General features: G+C 44.7%; 2 protein-coding genes across 5 annotated transcripts in view; one reads left to right on the top strand and one right to left on the bottom strand.

The window, feature by feature from the left end:
- Positions 1-21,309, top strand: part of ccnf (cyclin F) — a 32,593-nt gene that overhangs the window by 4,754 nt on the left and 6,530 nt on the right. For 2 of the 4 annotated variants that reach the window (XM_063219876.1, XM_063219883.1), the window contains 12 exons: positions 2,768-2,907; positions 7,752-7,923; positions 12,254-12,408; positions 12,776-12,882; positions 13,114-13,181; positions 13,823-14,019; positions 14,520-14,573; positions 16,859-16,963; positions 17,577-17,654; positions 19,296-19,447; positions 20,405-20,569; positions 21,036-21,159. In XM_063219876.1, coding sequence (XP_063075946.1) covers positions 7,878-7,923; positions 12,254-12,408; positions 12,776-12,882; positions 13,114-13,181; positions 13,823-14,019; positions 14,520-14,573; positions 16,859-16,963; positions 17,577-17,654; positions 19,296-19,447; positions 20,405-20,569; positions 21,036-21,159 — 1,251 coding nt within the window. In that variant the 5' untranslated portion in view covers positions 2,768-2,907; positions 7,752-7,877. Of the gene's footprint in view, positions 1-2,767; positions 2,908-6,515; positions 6,672-7,751; positions 7,924-11,051; positions 11,442-12,253; positions 12,409-12,775; positions 12,883-13,113; positions 13,182-13,822; positions 14,020-14,519; positions 14,574-16,858; positions 16,964-17,576; positions 17,655-19,295; positions 19,448-20,404; positions 20,570-21,035; positions 21,160-21,309 lie in introns of those variants that run through there. The other 2 variants (XM_063219890.1, XM_063219897.1) reach the window with 2 other exon arrangements.
- Positions 1,279-2,773, bottom strand: LOC134466033 (transmembrane protein 100). Its single transcript, XM_063219934.1, has 2 exons — positions 2,512-2,773; positions 1,279-2,395 (listed from the first exon to the last, which is right to left on the bottom strand). Exon 2 carries the CDS (start codon positions 2,225-2,227, stop codon positions 1,751-1,753), a length of 477 nt encoding a protein of 158 aa, XP_063076004.1. The 5' UTR covers positions 2,228-2,395; positions 2,512-2,773; the 3' UTR covers positions 1,279-1,750.

Raw genomic sequence — 21,309 nt, forward strand, 5'->3', positions numbered from 1 at the left:
AGCAACAAAAAAAGAAAGATAGAAAGAAAAACATGTCAAAACGATTAGTTGATTTGTTGAACAAAAAGCATCTTCTAGTGCTGTCGTTGTCTGTGCACATTTCCCCTTCGTCGGCCAGTCCAACAATCTGTTCAGGCCCGCTGGGGAAAAAATTAGGCCTTTTGATGCTTAGATTGGAAACTGGGAGTTGATAAATCTTTCTGGTCCTGAGAAACTGGTTATTAAGCTATGAAATGCAGGTGTTTCCTCCACTTCGCAAAGCATCACTGATTTTGTACAAAGTACCATGTGCAAAAACAAAAGTAGTAAGAGGTGTAAGATTGATTGATCAATGGTGTGTCTATGAAAAGTGTTTTTCCCGCTCTTGTCCGTTTTCACTTATGGAAAAGTCACTGCTAGACACATGCGCGTGCACGTACGCACACACACAGACACACACACACACACACACACACACACACACACACAGATACACACACAGGCCCCGCCACCTTGCAACCCACCCCCTTTTTTTTTTTAAAGACACCACTGCTTGGGCTTTCCTGCGTTACTCCGACTAGCTCATTCCCTCCATCGCTGCCTCCCAGCTGTCATTGGGGAGAGCGGCCGAGCTGCAGTTCATGTTCCAGTGTCCCGTTGCGTAAAAAGCTCACACATTGCGCTGGTGTCACAGGACGGGGGCCAATGACGCGAGACGGCAAGGAGGGTCAGCTCCACTTAGAGGGGGCAGCGTGGAGGTGTGGAGGGTGGGGTGTGGTGGGGTGGGAGGCTGCAGAGCTGAGGGGAGTGGGGGGTGCAGAGCTGGGTGGTGATGGTGGTGGTGGTGGTGCTGCAGCAGCAGTGGGGTGGCGGTGAGGGGTGAAAGGGGGGTGGGGGCTGCTGGGTTGCAAAGCTGAGGGGGGGGGCGGGGGTGTTGGGGGGGTGGTGGTGCTGCAGCGCTAGGGTGGGGGTGGGGAGGTCTGTGTTGGGGGTGCGCGGAGTGTCGGGTTGCCCCCTCTGGCCCACTTCGCCGACGGAAGACTCGCATGCCCGGGCCGGACGGAATGCAGGGCTCTGACGCCAGAGCTGACGGCAGCCACCGCTTTGCAGCACACGCCCACCGGCTCCAATGACCATGTGTGTTTGTGTGTGTGCGTGTCAGTTCGTGTGTGTGTGTGTGTGTGTGTGTGTGTGTGTGTGTGTGTGTGTGTGTGTGTGTGTGTGTGTGTGTGTGTGTGTGTGTGTGTGTGTGTGTGTGTGTGCCAGACAGAGAGAGAGAATGTGTGTGTGTGTGTGTGTGTACGCCTCTCCTTCCGAGTTGTTTTGACACTAGATACCTGTGGAGTGCCGGTAAACTGCGTGCGTACCTGCACTTGCCTCTTGCACAGACCCGTATGTGTCCGTCCGTGTGTGTCTGTGTGTGTATGTTTGCTTCTATGTATGTACTATATGTGTGTGTGTGGTTACAAAAAAGACTTTTTCATCCAGAAAGTTTGTGTGCACATGCTTCTGCGTGTGCTGTTGTACGTCCTGAGTGGGATTGGTGTGCAGAGCTCTTCAGTAGTTTTAAGAAGAGAACAAAAAAAACAACATTAAAAAAATAAAGTGATGCTGTGACCAAACAGCCATAACCAACACATGCTCTTCTCTTCTTTTCAAAAACAAAAATCCTCCTCGCAATCCTTCCCTTTCCGATCCTCTTCCAATCCTTTTTCTCTCCTCACGCCTCCTCCTCCTCCTCCTCCTCCTCCCGTCCCGTCCCGTCCTCCCGTCATAGCGGACTCTGCAGTTCGGGCTCCCGTGAAGAGGAAGGGTCGCCCTTCTCCTTTTTTTTCCTGCGTTTCTTCTTGTGGGCCGTCCAGCAGGCCACGGCCATGGCCACCAGCACCACGCCGACCACCAGCAGCACCAGCGACACCACCTTGGTCTGGGGCAGCGCGTCGTACGTGTAGGTGACGCCCGTGCCCGCGATGCCGATCACCAGCGAGAAGATGCCGAAGGGGAAGATGCAGCGGTACCAGGACTTCTCCATGCCGCCCGTGGCCTGCGAGAGGCGCTCCAGAGACGACAGCACCTCGGGGGATTTGGGGGTTCCCCTCCCTTCCTCCAGGCTCTCAGCAGCAGCAGTTGCGGCGGCGGCGGCTGCCGAGTCTGACATTTCCCCATCCCCACCGCAGCCTGGTCCTAAGGTGGCAGTGTTGGGGGCCGGGGGGGCCTGGCAGGCGGGGTGTCCGGCCGTGCACCCCATTGTTACGCCTTTTTTTGCTTCTGATGGAGGGGGTTGGAAGACTGAGGGAGAAGAATTGAGGAGCGACCTCTCGTTTTCACGAGCCCCCTAGCCTTGCCTCGCCTCACCTCGCTTTGCCTTGCCTTGTGTTGCCTTGCCTTGTGTTGCCTTGCCTTGCTTTGGGTTGGGCTGAAACAAAGTGGGGGTGAATGGAGAAGAGGATGAGAGACGACGCACTATAATTAACCACCAAGTTTGTGAGGAATGGAGACAACAGCATTAGTACAGGATTAGAGTGTACTCACTCACTCGCTCGCTCTCTCTCTCTGTCTCTTTTTCCTTGTATCTCTCTCTCTATCTCTATCTCTCTCTCTCTCTCTCCCTGTCTCTCTCTGCGTCTTTCTCTATCCCAGCGTATAGGTGGGTATACTACGTGCAGTGCTGTGCTGTGCTGTGCTGTGCGGCGTTCCCACTCTCTCTCTCTCACCCACTCAGTCAGCCACTCACTTCCCTGTTCCCCTGCAGTGAGCCCTCTCTCCTCTCTCCTCTCCTCTCTCACAGCACGCTGCGCTATGACACCGGAGCCGAGGGGGGCTTTATATGGAGCGCACCGTGAGGGCGGGGCCAAGGACGAGACACTGCGGTTGGGGACCACCGATAGGCTGCCTGCTGGCGTGATGTCAAAGCTTCAGACCAGGATGGTGGGTGTTTGTGTGTGTGAATGTGCATGTTCATGGAAATGAAGGTGGGGGTGATAGATAGATGGATAGATAGATAGATAGATAGATAGATAGATAGATAGATAGATAGATAGATAGATAGATAGATAGATAGATAGATGCATGCATACATACATACATACAGGGCTCTAAATTAACTTTTTCCACCACCAGCCAATTTGGCTAGTAGACATTTTTTCTTACTAGCCAAATGGAAGGTCAACTAGCCATTTTTTTCTCACCAAAATAAACCATGCGTTAATTATGTTGCTTTTAATTATTTTATTAAACTAGGCTATGTCCTCAACACAGATAAACAATATAAATATTATACTCAATATAATTCAGTCTATTCTATAATTATTTAGTAATTATATTTTTATTACCTGCATTTCATTATTTTTCATTCCATTTCCATATACTGCACAGACAGCCAAACACTAGCCTATTACCTCACACACCATCACCCAAACCTCACATACAGTATAGCTACAACTCACACAAAACACAGCATGCCTTCAACACTAATGTCACACACATACCAGACTTTCAACATAGCCAAACACACACCACACAACCAAAACACTGCAAAACCTCATATCCCCTACACAGCATCACTTCACACACATTGGGTTAAATACCATGGACAATGCACAGAAGGACAGGTGAAGGGGAGAAGAGATGAAGGAGGAGAAGAGACGAGAGGAGGACAGGAGACACCCCCCCGCGCGCGCGCACATGCACGCACGCACGCACACACACACACACACACACACAGTGCGTGAATGATGTCTGCATTGTGTGTTTATGCTGCTGCTGCGTGACACCTTCAAGTTCCTCCAGGTCAGATTAATACTAGCTTTACTTACGATGCGCTTGGAATGACAATTACCGTTACGCTATGTCAACTAGATATCCAATAACACCACGGAGACCATGCTTACTTTGTTACTTTCGTCGCTAGTTTTTGTTATCTTTTTTTCACTTACTTGTGTCATACCCGTGCAGGGTCTTTGCGATGGCGTGGGCGTTATTAGGAAACGACAACTCCATCGTTTGTAGTTGCGAGGACCTCGCAAATATCAGACGGCTTCTGACGGCAACGACACTGTTTTGACAGACAGCTGTTCTAAAACTCCTGTCCCTCCACTCACGCGCGCCGTTTTCGCTCCACCAATACTCTATTTCACTGTCACAACGCTACTGTTACTTGCATTCATCGACACATAACCGTGCTTTAACCACTGCCACATTATTTTTCATCAGACCAAAACCTACAAAACCAAAGTAATCCGCGCTAGTCCGCTAATTGAACATATTTTATCAACACTAGTTCCAGCGCGCGGGTATCAAACACGCAGCCAATGGATGTGAGGCTGCCTTATTGTGATTAACGGTCAGCCAATGGGTGTGTGGGCTACATCATGACGGTAGGACTAATGTTCATGGGTAATGTAGGCGACGTTTTGACGTTACTCAGACGGCAGCTACAGATCTGTGCGTGCAGCTGTTTAACATTCAGTCGGGCACGCGCTACCGGCCAATTTGGCTAGTGGATGATTTTTTCTACCAGCCAAAATGATTTTTCACCCGCATTTGGCGTGTTGGCGTGCGTTAATTTAGAGCCCTGCATACATACATACAAACACACATTCATACATACATACATACATACATGCATACATGCATACATGCATACATACATACATACATACATACATACATACATACATACATAGATGTAAAGTGATGAAAGAAGGTGAGAGGGCAGTTTGGCTATTCCTCTACTCCAGTGGTTCCCAACCTATGGGTCGGGACCCAACTTATGGGTCACCAAAGATCCACAGGGGGTCACGGAGCCCTCTTGATTTTAAGGGGTTTCATTTTAAATATATACAGTCCCAGGAAAAAGTTAGTACACCCTTTGAAATATCTTACATTTCTGTCAAAATTGGTCATAAAACATGGTCTGATCTTCCCCAAAATCATAAGAAGGAACAACCAGAGTCTGCTTTAATTAATTCCACCCAAACATTTACATGTTATCATATTTTTATTGGTCATAAGGCCATAACATTCACAGGAGAGCAGGGCATAAGTAAGTACACCCTTGCATTAAGTAGGTTTTAACCCTCAGTTAGTGGCAATATCATCAACCAGACTTGTCCAGTAGTTGCAGATCAGATTTAAAAAACAATCTGTTTGTATCTTGTCTCCCTCTTCTTTAGAGAACTGCCTCTCGTCAGCAAGGTTTGTGGGATGTCTGGAGTGCATAGCTTTCTTGACTTCATGTCATATGATCTCAATTGTTTTTTTTTTCAGGGCTTTGACTGGGCTATTCCAGAATGTGTATTTCATTATTATGAAGCCATTCTAAAGTCGATTTGCTTCTAAAGTGGGTTGTTGTCACATTTCAGGACCCATACTCTTGTGTGCTTCAACTGTGTGACAGACTACCTCACGTTTTTTCTGTAAAATATCACAATAAACTTGAGTTCATTGTTCCACTGATAATAGCAAACTGTCAAGGGCCTGAGGCAGCAAGGTAGCCGCATATAATGATGCTCCCGCCACCATACTCAGAAGAGGAGATGTAACCCAGAATCGCTAAAAATGGGATTCATTCTGCCAATCTAAAATGAATGGGGTTTCTGTCCAAAAAAATATTGCTGCACCTTTGAGGTTTGCGAAAAAGCATTTATATGCTTCATAGAATTACTGCAAAATATTCTGTAGACCAACGTTGAAATCAAAGTTGAATTGTTCAAGGGAACACACAATGTCATGTTTGGAGGAGAACTGGAGAACCGCACCTTCACCAAAACATCATCTCCACCTTTGAGTATGGTGGCGAGAACATCATTATATGCGGCTACTTTGCTGCCTCAGGCCCTTTTCAGTTAGCTATTTTCAGTGGAACAATGAATTCAGAAGTTTATCGAGATATTTTACAGAAAAAAGTGAGGTAGTCTGTCACACAGTTGAAGCACACAAGAGGATGGGTGCTGAAAATGTGACAACAACCCATACTTTTGAAGCAAATCGACTTTAGAATGGCTTCATAATAATGAAATACACATTCTGGAATAGCCCAGTCAAAGCCCTGACAAAAAACAATTGAGATTATATGGCATGAAGTCAAGAAAGCGATGCACTCCAGACATCCCACAAACCTTGCTGACGAGAGGCAGTTTTGTAAAGAAGAGGGAGACCAGATACATCCAGATTGTTTTGTTAATCTGATCTGCAACTACAGGAAACATCTGGTTGAGGTTATTGCGACTAATTTAGGATTAAAACCTATTGAATGCAAGGGTGTACTTACTTATGCCTTGCTGTCCTGTGAATGTTTACATCTTATGGCCAATGAAAATATGAAAACTTGTAAATGTTTGGGTTGAATCCGTTAAAGCAGACTCTGGTTGTTCCTTCTTGTGATTTCCGGGAAGATCGGACCATGTTTTATGACCAATTTTGACAGAAAGGTCAGAAATTTCAAAGGGTGTACAAACTTTTTCTTGGGACTGTATATTGCCCATATTGAATAAATGACAAAGCATTTAACTAATAAATGAATAGAAGCAACAAATTGTAAGTGCTACATTAAACATTTATTCTATATTTGACCAAAAAATTAGTTTCCACAGGAAACAGAGGGCATCTTGTGACTCCGTCTCGTGCGGGCGCTTGTGTGGTTGGGTCACCAAAGCTTACAATAGTAGAAACATGGGTCCCTTAAGAAAAAGGTTGGGAACCACTGCTCTACTCCACATTTTCGTTTTGTGACTAGTGGGATTGTCATGACTTATTTAGAAATGAGAAAACATTACTCCATCCTTATGATCCTGCCTAATCTTATCAGAAATGGATGCTCATGTTGATGAGGAAGAGGAAAAGGAGCACAATCTCCTTGTGAATGCACTGTAACACACACACACACACACACACACACACACACACACACACACACACACACACACACACACACACACACACACACACACACATACATACATACATTCCTATCCTAGGATTCTATGATGAAGTTAATGAATGCTTAACTGCGTCTAGACATAACCAATCTGTACCATAGGCCTAACTTTATGAATGGGCATTTTAAATCATGTCAATAACCACAGACTTCTTTTACCTCAGCTAACTTCACACGCAAGACGCATCCAATCAACACTGTCATGGAATGATTTCAGAGTAGTTTATGTACTGCAGGACATCAGGACATCTACAGTATGTCACAGAAGTGAGTGCACACCCCTCACGTTTCTGGAGATTTGTAATACATATTGCATATCTTTCCATGGGACATTCTTTCCATGAGGTACATTTTGAGACATTAATGGCTGTATATCGAATTATTTGAGTGAACAATAACTTGAAGTGGCTATATAAGTTGTGTGCTGGCTACTGTTCATTGTGTCAAAAGGTGAAATTTCGTAAATGTTTCGAAAAGATATACTTCTTGCACATTAAGAATTATATAAAATTGTACAAATGTTTATTGTGTCATGGTGGAATTTATTTATGTTGTCCCATGAAAAGAGATACTTCATGCAAATTAAGAATTATGATTCTTACAAATCTGGAGAAATTTGAGGGGTGCACTCATTTATGTGACATACTGCATGTCTACGACATCAAGACATAAACTTGTTGATACCTCAATATACAATAGCTTTGTATTTCAATGTTGTTTTCCAGCCATATTCTCAGTGACGCAAAGTGTGTGTGCGCGTGTGTGTGCGCGCGTGTGTGTGTGTGTGTGTGTGCGCGCGCGTGTGTGTGTGTGTGTGTGTGTCGTGTGTACACAGAGCAAGCAGAGGGAAAGGGGCCAGTGTGGAGGATGACGCTCAAACACCCACGAGGCTCAGTGTGAATCCGACGCCACCTGTCCCCCATTGAGCAGCAGCCTGTGCCCATAGACACCACAGTGCGGCATGACACGATGCCCCCTCTACCACCACCGTCACCATATTCACCACGGTACGCTACGACAAGACACTCCCTCTGCCACCTAATATATCCACCACCGTCACCATATCCACCATAGTAGGCTACGACACGACACGACACGACAGGACACGACACTCACTCTGGCACCCCATGTACCCATATCCACCACCGTCACCATATCCACCACTGTACACTACGACACGACACAACGACACGACACTCCCTCTGGCACCCCATGTACCCATATCCACCACCGTCACCGTATCCCACACTACATGGTGCGCTATGACTACCTCCATATCCATCACACTACTCTACGCTACGACACGAGACTCCCTCACTCTGCTGCTTCTATACCCACAGTAGGATACCACATGCCTCTGCCACCCTCCTCTTAGGCTGTCCATATCCACCACCGTGCCACACTCCCTCCCTCCACCACCCAGCCTGTAGTATGGGTACCCCCTCCCTCTGCAACCCCCCTCTCAGCCTGTGCCCATAGCCACCATATCAACGGTAGGGTACCACATTCCCTCCACCACCCCCCTCCCAGGCTGCTATATCCACAGCAGGGTACCACATGCTCTGGGTCCCTCTGCTGTCCCCCTCTCAGCCTGTGCCTGCCCATACCCACAGTACAGTGCCACGCCAGCTCCCTGTGCCTCCCCCCTCTCACTTGCGTCACATACACAGCCTCCTTCTTAGACTATCCAAAACAATAGCCCTCTGTCTGAGGTGTGCAAAACAACACATTATGACTTACTTTTGAGGTTATATTTGTTATTCATCACGACGAATAAGGTGACCTTAACCAATATTTCAGATTTAGACACATGGAGGTACTCACACCTTATGACGTATGTCGTAAACTTGTCACCACTTGGGAGGACTAACAATAACCTACTGTGAACAAGTTACACTGTAAAACGGTGTAGCTAGTTGCACGTAAAAAAGTAAGGTGCCCTGTTGCCTTAAGTTTTTAAGTTGATTCAACTTGAGAAAGCCTCAAATTGAGTTAAGTCTCGAGTTGAGTTAACTTACAAACTTAGTAGGGGAGTAGGGGAACTTCCTTTTTGACGTTTCACTGGCTTGTAATGTTTTACTGTGTACTTTGAAGTTCTTGTTACGAATGGTCAAAACTCAAAGATGCTCACATCTGAGAATCTGGAAGTGTTTGCATTTATTTAGTGCCTCATTATAATAGAGTAAGTGGTGTAACAGCTATGTAATATCATGTGTTAGTGTTGTACTTAGTCTTACACCATGCATTTACTTTTACTTTGGACAGCTCTGGCAATATGTTGCATTGACTTGTTCATCAGTGTGTTGACCTCATCATTGGTAACATCCTTTCATTGTAATAATCAGCACCTTTTCAGTACATGCTTAAACATGCTGTCTTAAACAGAGAGGCAGCCATGGTGGAATGGTTAGGGACTAGGACTGGAGCTCACATGGTTGCTGGTTCAATCCCCACCCTTACCAATCCCTTCCCCCCTCCATGGCTGAAATGCCCTTGAGCAAGGCACCTATCCCTACACTGCTCCAAGCACTGTAACCAATACCCTGTGATATCTGTAAGTCTGTAAGTATTATATAATGTAAATAAATCCAACAGTCTGGCGAAAGCTAAGAGGAATCTGTCTCCATGGAGGGTGGGAGACAGTTGATCTTACTCAGCCATTAAATTTCTGAATTCAAATTAAAACTCGTATTGTGATTTATTAGCATGACTATACTATAGTGTCGCAAAGCATACAAATATCAAAAAAAAAGTATGAATAGTGTTACCTTAACCAATCAGAGTTCTGCGTCACCACTCTCAACTGTTTGCTGATTGGCTAAACCGTGAGCGAACTGAGCTAGGTGGGTTTCGCCAGACTATGTGTGGAGCCTAAATCTTCTGCTGGGCGAGAGAGAGGGCGAGAGAGAGGGCGAGAGAGAGAGAGAGAGAGAGAGAGAGAGAGAGAGAGAGAGAGAGAGAGAGAGAGAGAGAGAGAGAGAGAGAGAGCGTCAGCTGCCCTTCAGCCACATAATGATAATAATAATAATAATAATGCATTTTATTTGAAAGCGCCTTTCAAAACTCTCAAGGACACTGTACAGAGAGAAACAAAAATAAAACAAGACACATAAACAGAATTTTAAACAAAAATAAATAAATGAATACATTTTTTTAATGAAAATGAAAATAAAATAAAATAAAACAGAGTTTAAGAATCATAAAGAATAGGCTATTTGAAACAGATGGGTTTTTAGCCTGGATTTGAAAAGGGGCAGAGAGTCAATATTGCGGATGTCAGGGGGAAGGGCATTCCACAGCTGAGGAGCAGAGCAGCTAAAAGCTCTATTCCCCATGGTATTAAGACGGGCAGAGGGGACAGAGAGGAGAATGGAGGAAGAGGAACGGAGGGGGCGGGAGGGAACAGCAATGTGAATAAGATTAGATAGATAAGGGGGGGCAAGATTGTGGATAGCCTTGAAGGTGTGGAGAAGTATTTTAAAAAGAATTCTATATTTGATAGGGAGCCAGTGGAGATGTTGCAGTGCAGGGGTAATATGGTGACAGGAAGGGGTTTTTGTAATGATGCGGGCAGCTGAGTTCTGGACCAGTTGGAGCTTGTGGAGAGATTTTTGAGGGAGACCAAAGAGGAGAGAATTACAGTAATCAATGCGGGACATAAGGTCTAATTGTAATTATTTGGTCCCATTTTTTCCATGTCCACAATCCATTATCCAAACTCCTGTCCTTGACTTGTGCTTGTGGCCTCAGATCAGCTGTGAGCTGTGTAAGACCATGCCTTTCAGCTCCCTCTGCTGGGAAGAGGAGTCAGTGCCCTAACTAGACAAAAAAATAGATATAAATATTGACCATTATGGACGTGTTTGTTCATACTTAAAACATTTAAACAAAAGACTTTTGTGTATGTGGACTTTAATGAAGTTGAAACACTTCACCAGTAAGTGTAGCCAAATAAATTACAACAATAGTGAGGCACAATGGGCTATTGAATGTTTACACACACAACTTGAAAGGGGGCGCTATTTTGTAACAATTAATTCAAATACACCCCTGGAAACGCAAAGCAGAGTTCAAATACGTCAGTTTTTTACGTTTATACCTATATACGCTATTAAATAGTAATTAAAAAAGTACTGTGTTAAATTATTTATTCAAAAGTGCACCTGTGTTGGACCTTTAAACGCATTTGGCACAGTAACTGCACCGGCAAATGCTTCATAATATTCATTATCCAATCAGACCAGTGATTCAGGTTCGCGTAATTCGAAATAGCGTTCATGTAACCAATCGACGGTTTTCCCGTTTTAACAGTCAAGCTTATGAACCAATGGGATCCTCTCATCTCCCTTGTGGCGAATAGGAGGCTTGCAAGGACCTCAGTGGGCGTACTACTGTTTTGACCAATCGAGTTCTTTAGTTGATGTTTAAACTCTTCCGCGCGGGCGGTGCTAAACAGCCGGGAGGATCTAGCAGGGAGATGCATGTATGAAGGTCGAAAAGCAGGCAGCAGATATGAAAGCGGGCGGTAAGTGGGAAGCGGGACTTGCTAAATGTTTAATTTGTTGCGCAATGTTAGTAGTTATACTTTATACTAATTATGTAATAATACTTGCATGTATGAGTTACATTTAAGTGCGCTTGCCGTTTTGTTTTGTTTTCAACACCAACCATGTTATCGGTTAGTCACTACAGAGAGTTGGGGGTTAGGCGGTTGTCAGCCCAACTTTATCCATTTGCTAGCTCACTGATCCTAGTTTAACTACTGTTTGTTTTGTAAACATAACTTTAACATTAGGGGAACAACATTAGGAACAACATTAATTGAAGAAGGGTATGCTATTCAGACGCCTATCGAGAAGCAGTGAAAGGTTGCACATCCATCGAGCCAGAAACTAGCAAATAGCTGAAGTGTCCGGTACTAGCTCGCTGACTTGGGTATCAGTTAAAACTTTAATATGTGAACTGAGTTTTATATATCTGAGTAACTTGGTGGTATGCCATGAAGTCATCTTTCAAACTTAGCGTATCAACAGGTGGGTGGTGTGATGGGTATCATCATGGCAAGCGTAGAGTTTCGCCTTGTGATTGACCGTGCAACACGAATGCATCACAGTATCTCTGAACTAACAAGGTATTTGGACACTAACCACTGTGGGCAAACAGATGTTGCCCATTGTGGACTGTATATAAATACTCTATGTTTTTTCCAAGCCAGCCTTATTTATGGGTCTATATTATGACACTTCAGTTCTAACCTTGCAAGGATGTTTTTGTTTTTTCTATTTAATCTCCAGCAGTTTGTTAAACTAGGTCACTTTGTGCTCCCTCTTTTTTCAGTGCTCCATTGCAGGTGTGCCAAATGTTTCTCAGTGCCAGCTCGAAAGCGGGTGCGCAAGAGAGTGACGACCCAAACCCTGCTGTCCCTGCCTGAAGAAGTCATCTTGTGTGTGTTGCAGTGTCTGTCTGCTGAAGATCTATTGGCTGTCAGAGCTGTGAGTTCATTTAATTAGCACACATATGGGCAGCCTTGGTGTAATGTTTGGGGAGTTGGACTATGTGGATCACAAGGTTGTAGGTTCAGGTTCAGTGCCCACCCTTACCAACCCCTTCTGTCTCAATAGCTGAAGCGCCCCTGAGCAAGGCACCTAAGACCCCATTGCTCCAGTGAATGTAACCAATACCCTGTAGTGTCTGCAAATTGCTTTGGATTATAGCATCAGCTAAATCTATTGTAATTTAACATATTCCCACTGTCATTGAAAAAACAACGTGTGCCCTATGAATCTTAGTAAGAGGAGCAGAACTAGAAATTATTAAGCTGTGTATGTCCAGTCTGTGGCTAACGATGCTCTTTTACAGGTGCACCCTCGGCTGCGAGACCTAGTGGACGGACATGCCAGTGTGTGGGCGAAAGTTAGCTTCCAGGACCAGTGGCCCTCACCCGACAGCCTCTGGCTGTTTGAAAGGTTGGTCCCTGCCTTTTTTTAAAAAAATTCTGATGCCTTCAGTCATGAATGGGACTCTTCAGCTTGTAACTTTCTTGTTAGGGCTGCAACATAGCTCTGATTTGTACTGATTTCGCTACATGGCAGTCTGGGCCGAACTGCTCCGTTTTCTTATGGCTCGGGTGGTGCTAGGATTGGCCATTTACTGGTGTAATAGAAATCGTTTAATTCTTGTCCTTCATTATCTTTCAGGGCTGCCGAAAAGGGGAACTTTGAAGCTGCTGTGAAGTTAGGAATTGCCTACTTGTACAACGAAGGACGTAAGTGTTTGAGTCTAAAGGGAATACCAACTAAGGGTGCGATCACACAGACTGCGGATTTTACAGTAGGAAGCGGATGTGTTCTATTGTTTGTCAATGAAAATGAGCGGATTACGCGTCTAATATCAGCACAAGGCGGGTTGCGGATTCTCCGCCTCTCCGCGCCGGGCGGATCGAGTTGAAAAAAATTCAACTCAAGGCGGAAAACCTACCGTTAGCAACATTCATATCAGATTCACTATCCAACATTAGGAGAGCAAGAAAAGAGCTTGTCTTCTATTAATTTTACATAGGTGAATGGACAAAGCATTTATGTATGTTTTCACAACATTTAATGACGCAACACCATCGATTAGGCTATGTTGCGAGTGACAGTTGAGTCGTTACGTTGCCTAGTCACCGCATTCGAATGGGCAGTGGATCCACGCTCGGTGTGGTCACTTCTGATTAATCAGCTGGACGCGCATCGCAGATTGTAGGCAGAAATCCACGGTCTGTGTGATCGTGCCCTTACTCTCTGTACACGCACACACAGTGAGCTGTAGGGTCTGTGCAATGTGTGTTGTATGTATGCTGCTGGAAGACACACTAATTCCCCTCTTGAAGTATGACAGTTTCTCTACTCTCCTCTGCCCATGTAGCCTCCCTGAGTGACGAGGGCAGGGCTGATGTATGTGGCAGGAAAGCATCACGTTACTTCAGCCTGGCGGAGAGCCTGCGGCCCCTGACGGCTGACCCCTTTGTCTGGGTCTTCATCCGGCCGCCCTGGTCGCCCTCCGGCAGCTGCTGCAAGGCCGTGGTCTACGAACGCCTCCGCGCCGAGTCCGACGCCAACAAGGTGAGGGGTTGTGTATGGAATGTTTTTGAAAAAAAGTTTGCACACTCCTTGGATTTTTTTCTTCTAGTTCTTTTATTTATTGCCATGATGTTTTCATGCCAGTGAATGAATAAAAAGAAAGAAGACCTTAAGGAAGAAAAATCCAAAGGAGTGTGTGAACCTCTTGTTCAGCACCAGGGATTGTGCCTAATTGTGCCAAAGCCACAAAGATATAAAAAGGAAGGTAACTATGAATGCTGTATGTGGCTAAGTAACAACTTGGTAAGGACTTCATAATACCCAGAGGCTGTTTGTAACCTACAGTGTCATTTGTACAGTATTTAATTGAATATTGACATTGTATTTGGTAGTGTAAATACTGTTCATTAATTTTGTCCAACTCACCCCTTGGCACAAGGTAAGCCCACTCATCTGCAAATGTGTGCAGTCAAGTAATGTTGAAAAGGTGTACTATTTAGAAATGTCACCTCCACCAACTTGAGTGTTTTGTTTGCATGCAGGAGAAGAGAGGAGCCCTCCTACACTCCCTGGCGAGAGTGCTTCAGCTCTTTGATGTGAGTATCCACTTTGTCTTTTGTGATTATTAACTGAGGCTCATACATTTTCTCTATATTCCCAGTAGGTTAATGTATTGTGAGTGGATTGACTCATTCTTTGATGGGTGATAGTGATTAGGTTATTAGATTATTGTGTTGATGGTTAATCGTTAGTGATTAATGGATGTATTGATGAACTCAGTAACTTAAACCCAGCGTGTTTACTTCACCAATGATGGAAGATAACATTTTGGTAATGAGTGCTTCAGGAAAACTGATGTTACAAGATTAGTTGTTCGGTTTATGAGGGTCTGAGTCCACAGACTTAAAAAATCCATGGCATGATTACAGGGTCCCCGCGGTGCATTAAAAAGCATTAAAAAGCATTAAATTTAGAACATGTGATTTAAGGCCGTGAAAAGCATTAAATTTAGCTATTTTTTGAGGTGTGGCATTAAATATGAAAAGGCCTGGCATTAAATTTCACCCAGACACAATGTATTAAAATATAGATGCCTGGACAGTCTTCCGTAAAAACATTGTTTCATAACTATAAGGCGGCAACAAGGTTTCGAGACTGTCAGTCATGCCTGGGGTAAACAATGCACTCGATAGTGACAGGCCCGCCGGGGTAGCAGACCCTATCGTTCGGATCCCCCTACTGGATGATGGCGATGGCTGACTTAGTAGGCTAAATCCCATCCACCACAGTGCGTGTGACTGACCGCAGTACAGTTGAAAGTGAAACTTCATCAACTTTCATCAACCAATATGCAGCGTGGAAGCTATATCTGTGGTGCCAGTTTACTCGTCGAAAGCGTAAGTCTTAAAATGACTGCATTGTTTTCAAACTTTGTATCTCGTCATCTAGCCTGCTTGTGCTCTATAATGCTCCTTCTCCTAATGTTAGCCATGCCCTCTCGTTTAGGTTTGTGTTTGCTAACGCATATAATTTCATGAATGCATGATGAATGCATTCATACAATATGCTACTTCAAAGTGTCCTCGAGCTTCGTGGCGTATTATTTGATGCTGTCAGATGCTTATGCAATCCGAAGTGAGCACGAGTGTTGTGAAGTTGCAAGCGGTGGAAATGCGTGTAAAATGTAACATAAATCGGGCGAGTAACGGAGTGTTTTCTACGAGGCTAAATGTTGCAATGTGGGTATGCGAGGATCGTCCAAATCGGTAACCGCGTGGTGTTCGCATCGCTATTCCAGTCGCCGCGTGTACGCGGTTAGGGAAATGTTTGTGAAATTCATATTAAGTTCCACTGCTGCTGTTCCTTTGCTCCCACTCTGAAGAACGACTTGCTAAACTGAAAGTAGAACGCCTACTACTGTCTCTGATGGAGCTGGGGGGAACAAACAGGAGGAGCAGTCCAGAGCTGAGCAGTCGTTCCCTTTTAACCCTTTTGACGCCACAGGTGTTATCTCTCCTAGACTAAGGTGCACTGCACTACAATATTTATCCATTATAAAAGATGAATTGTTGATCCATTTTTAATTTTTATATTGAAGGTATTTCATGAAATGTCATCAAACTTTTCAAATATACACAATTTTGAAATTGTTTCAGTTTTGGATGACTTTTTGGTTAATGATGTTTTAAACTAATGGGTAGTGTGTGTGCGCGCCACCTCACTCTTTTTTGTTGTCAGCTCTATGGTTAAATGAAGCACAAAAATGACTAGGGAATTTGAGTTTGGGCCCACCTATGCAGCAGCCAGATAAACTGAAGAATATTTTAGCACATGGAGTTACACAGATGCTGGCTACTTGATTTGAAATTACGGTATAGGTATAATGAATTATCTAAGGAAGGGGCCGATTTCATGAAAACTCCCGCAACATACAGAAACCTCTTTGACAAGTCATGACAAACATCTGGTGCAGAAAGTGACTAGGGAGCAGGCAATGAGAATAAAATAACACAGTGAGCAGTGTGAATGTATGTATTGCATTACATTATAGCAATGTAATATTATACCATGTAACACACACACGCACACCCGTGTAGTGGTATTAATTTTAATGTTGGAGGTCTTGAAAATGGTATTAAAAAGCATTAAATTGGGTGATGAAAAATGTGCAGATACCCTGTATTATCTTTCGACCATTGTCTTCATGTCAATACAGTCATGGAATTAAAAATAACAAAAATACAAATAAAGCTTAAAATATATATATTTTAAAATCTTACATGTGCAGAACTCCAAACCTGCAGTCAATCTTTGTCCATTACCTTTTCCTGGGATGTGCACAATTCTCACCCTCCTCTGTGCATGCTTGTGTGTTTTCCAGGACGAGGAGAAGCGTGAGCAGGCCCTGCAGATGCTGGAGATGTCAGCCTGCAGTGGCTCTGTGCAGAGCGCGTACCTGCTGTGGGAGCACCGGAGACGCCTGGCGGTGAGACACGCAGCTTTACATTACACTTCACCAGGGCTCTAAATGAACGTCCGCAAACTGGCCAAATGCTGGTGAAAACCCAGTTTGGCTGGTAGAAAAGAAAACTTACTAGCCTCGACCCATTAATGAATGTGTGTTTGTAAGATAAAATCTGCTACCCGTTTTGATGAAAACGCTTACTTTAGTACCCCCACTAGGGCACATTGTACCACATTACACATTACCACAGTACACATTTACAACATCAATACTACTGAAATATGGAAGTAGATGGTAGACACGCACACAAAAATACTAATTACATGGAAAGTAGCTGCTCTATTTTGCCTTTTATTTGACAGTGGTCAAAAGTGTATATATGATAATTCCTCCAGTATATGTTTGTAATTCTACACATTCTTTTTAGAGTGTGGGACCACTACAACAATTACGGTCAAATCAGCTGTTTTGGTCAGTCAGACCTTCACCGTAATTGTCAGTGTTGTGCTTTTCCGCAACCTAAAACTGCTTCCTCTTGAAATAACTTCACCTGCACAGAAAGTCTTTTGAAGGTATGCAGGACACATTCTCCCGTTGTCATTATAAACATATGACCTCACTTCCTGTATTCCAGATGACTGATCCCGGCCGCTACCTCCAGTCCATGAGGCTGCTCAGGGACTACGCTGCCAAAGGATGCTGGGAAGCACAGGTGAGTGTGCCGCGCACACACTTTTTCGTGCATGTTAATTTGTCTCCCCAGTCTCAATTGCATAGGCAAGGCAGCCCACCACAAACTCCATTTCATCCACCACGCTGTCTGCTTGCCATAGGGAGGGAAAGTAATCTCATCGCCCCCTGCTGGCAACGTTCCAACCCCCTGCAACAAATGAATGTTTTTTTTCTTTGAAAAATTACATCTCGGCCCTGACGACGAAGTAGAAGTAGTGGCAGTCATATTATGGGCATGTTGGCCCGTTTTATCGAACCAGGTGGTAAAATGTTCGGTTTTTCACTGATCTGAGCTGATTTTAATATTCTTTAAAAAGCTAATACAGAACTACACTGACTGGCATGTGTGGCTTGTTTACTCCATGTAATTAGCATAGCCAAATTAGCATAGCCAAACATGAGCCAGAGAGGTGGTTACTCGTCACCACAGAAGCCATCATATCTACTAGAGAATTTAAAACCATACCAAAATGGTCGCGTGTATATATGTGTAATAAGAAGACAATGTGGAACTCATAGGATTACAAGAATGTGAAGATATGCGAAGAACTTGCGTTCGTTCGCGTTCATTTGTTTCTCTGTGTTGTCAACGAGGCGCGAAGCACAGCATGCTGGGAGCTGTAGTCCGTTTCCGACCAGATTGGCACAATTTCTATTTTTCTTAAAAGGGCAAAAAATGACTTGAGATTTTCACAGGTAGTAGTTCATGCTACTGTGTACGCTGAAAAATGTGTCTGGTGTTATAGTTCCAAGTCATATCTTTGTGGGATTTTTTTAAAAACTTGTCTATGGGAGTTTCAATAGGATCACCCTGGTGTTTGGAACGTAACCGCTAGGATCGCTGTTTTCCACTTTCCCTCCCAATTGCGACACAACAGCATATTAAAAGCTATTCCGCTTATCACCCGGTTACCAGCATTTAAGTATTAATTTATTAATATGTTGATCTAAGGCTTCGTGGGAAAGTAGATTAACCACTGTGCTTGGTACGTTGCTATGGGCACCACTTCCTAATCTAGTGAGACGTGCCTCTATTGGAGGCATGTAAGGACGCGTGCAGAACGTCGGGGCAACTTCACAACCAAATGCGGTAGAACTAAAGACTGGGTTTTTGACTTTACAACCAGATGCGATAGAATTAACGACGGGGTCTTGGCCATAGCAACCTGCAGTTTAGAATTAGTAACGGCACTTTGCTAGAAAGTTCGAAAAGAAGCTACTTAGACGCCTGCATGACATCATAGGTGTCCTGCTCTTGGGGAATAAAGGACACCTCCTCAGCCGATCAGAAGACGTTCCGTCTGCTCACCGTGTGATAACGATGCTTTGCGTGTGTGCACGTTATTCCGCAGTTGTCCATTGCCAAGCTGTGCATCGTTGGGAACCCTTGACTTGATTGACTGATTGACTTGATACTTGACATAGTATAGCGTTACTGTCCTGTGTGTCAACACTGTTGTCCCTGGCATCAGTGGGATTTACAGCAGTATAGCGTTACTAATGCCCTGTGTTGTCCCTCCCTCCACAGTTGTCCCTGGCCAAGCTGTGCATCAGTGGCATACTATAGCACTGCGTTACTAATACTATACTAATGCCCTGTGTGTTCTCCTCCCCCCCACAGTTGTCCCTGGCCAAGCTGTGCATCAGTGGGAACCCCCTGGGCATGGAGCTACAGGCCTGCACCAATGTGGTGGCTCAGCTCTTCAGCCCCGGCCACGCCCCCTGGAGGCGAGCAGAAGACATGCTCCGCCAGGGCCTCAACGACGCCATGAGGTAATTATCATATTGTGTTCCCTTACATTTTTTGGGTAGCGGCAACTGTAGATCAGGTAATAAGCAATATTAGCTAACATTAACTTTATAGATTTGTTGCTTGCTACTTGTAATCAAATGTCACAAACCGAAGGCAATCCTTGCGCAGGCAGGTACGCAGTGGAATAACTGTCAGTATTATATGGTGTGACGTCATCGGTCGAATGCTCCATTCATTTCAACGGGGCTCCCCAACGTTCGCACGTCTGTTATTTTTCGATAACGGACGGGTTGGTCTATAACAGACCGCTGTCAATGGCAACAAGACTTTTCACTGCTAAAGCGACTTTTCAACAAGACTCTAATCAGCTGCTGTGATAGACAACACCTGTTGTCCTGGCTACCTAGCTGTTGCCTAGCGGTGTTCCACAACGGCACTGTTTTGTTTTGCGCAGCAACAATCTTAACATTAAATAGGCCTAAAGAAATGTCCCCGCCATGTGTGAGTCATTTAAGTATATCCATATAATAAGCGGGTTAACTTTCGGCGAGTCGGTCGCTTTGTGGAATAGCAGCACTTCAGAGAGAACAAGACCCCTCCGCTCCGCGTCGGGGTCTAAAGATTCTCTCTGTCGTGCTGCTATTCCACGGTAGCGACCTTCTCGCCGAACGTTAACCCTTACGTATTACGGACTTGGTTGCCTGAACTGATTTTCTGTCTAACAATTTTCAGTCAAAATATAGCATTTATATAGCACAATATCACAACTGTACAGTTAACTCGAAGTGCTTTTAAATACACATGCACATTCCCGCAGCTCTGGAGGCTGCCAAGAAGGCGCCAATTATCTGTGGTTCATGTGAACAACACACACACACACACACTCACACTCAGTAATAAGCTTAATATCCTACATTGGATACTAGTGCGCTGTAAAGTGGGTGTTGGTTGGCTAAACTGTGACTGTGTTACTCCAGGTACATCCTGGTGGACTGGCTGGTGGAGGTGACGACCATGAAGGACTTCTCCAGCCTGACGCTGCACGTGACGGTGTACTGCGTGGACCGCTACCTGGTGCTGCGCTCAGTGCCCAAAGCTCGCCTTCAGCTGCTCGGCATCGCATGCATGGTCATCTGCACCAGGTGGGTGGCTTTTAGTAGTTTTATTTCCAGAACTCATGCTGCCCATTCACGAATGTGATTGAGACTGGGAAAATTGCACCTCTCATACAGGAAAAGGTGCATCTTTGTCTGCACCAGCACTCACTGTACTTTGTTCATGCTAGGGAATATTAGTTTATTATTTAATACATTTTCATAGTTGCAGTCAGTCATTTCATGAAGTGACATTGTTGGGGTTGTCTTTACCATTACCGAATGTCAGCTTTTCAGGAATAAAATATTTGACATTGACATCATGTTTATGACTTGTCCATGACTGTGTTTTGACCCTATTTACGACACTATCAAGTAATGTGCAACCAAATTGTGACAAGCACTTCTATTACAATGTGTTGCCCTAAATCAGGTGGAGTCCCCCTTGCTGCAGATGGGGGTGTAGTGCACGGCATGAATGTGTGTTTAAACTTGATTGTGTGTTGCTGTGCAGATACGTGAGTAAGGAGATCCTGACGATCCGGGAGGCGGTGTGGCTGACGGACAACACCTACCAGTACGAAGACCTGGTCAGGATGATGGGAGAGGTCATCGCAGTGCTCGGAGGCAGGATACGTGTAAGTAGTAAATGAAATCCAAGGGGATGGAGTGTTGTCTGGATCCAGGGCAATAAACACCAGTCAATCAGCCAAATTCTGTTTCAGTTGAATTTCAGTTCAGCTGATAGCAGAGACTAACTTAGTAGCCACTTTGACCCATAGAGAGTG

Source organism: Engraulis encrasicolus, chromosome 2 (genome assembly GCF_034702125.1).
Source record: "Engraulis encrasicolus isolate BLACKSEA-1 chromosome 2, IST_EnEncr_1.0, whole genome shotgun sequence".
In the NCBI taxonomy this organism is placed as follows: Eukaryota; Metazoa; Chordata; class Actinopteri; order Clupeiformes; family Engraulidae; genus Engraulis; species Engraulis encrasicolus.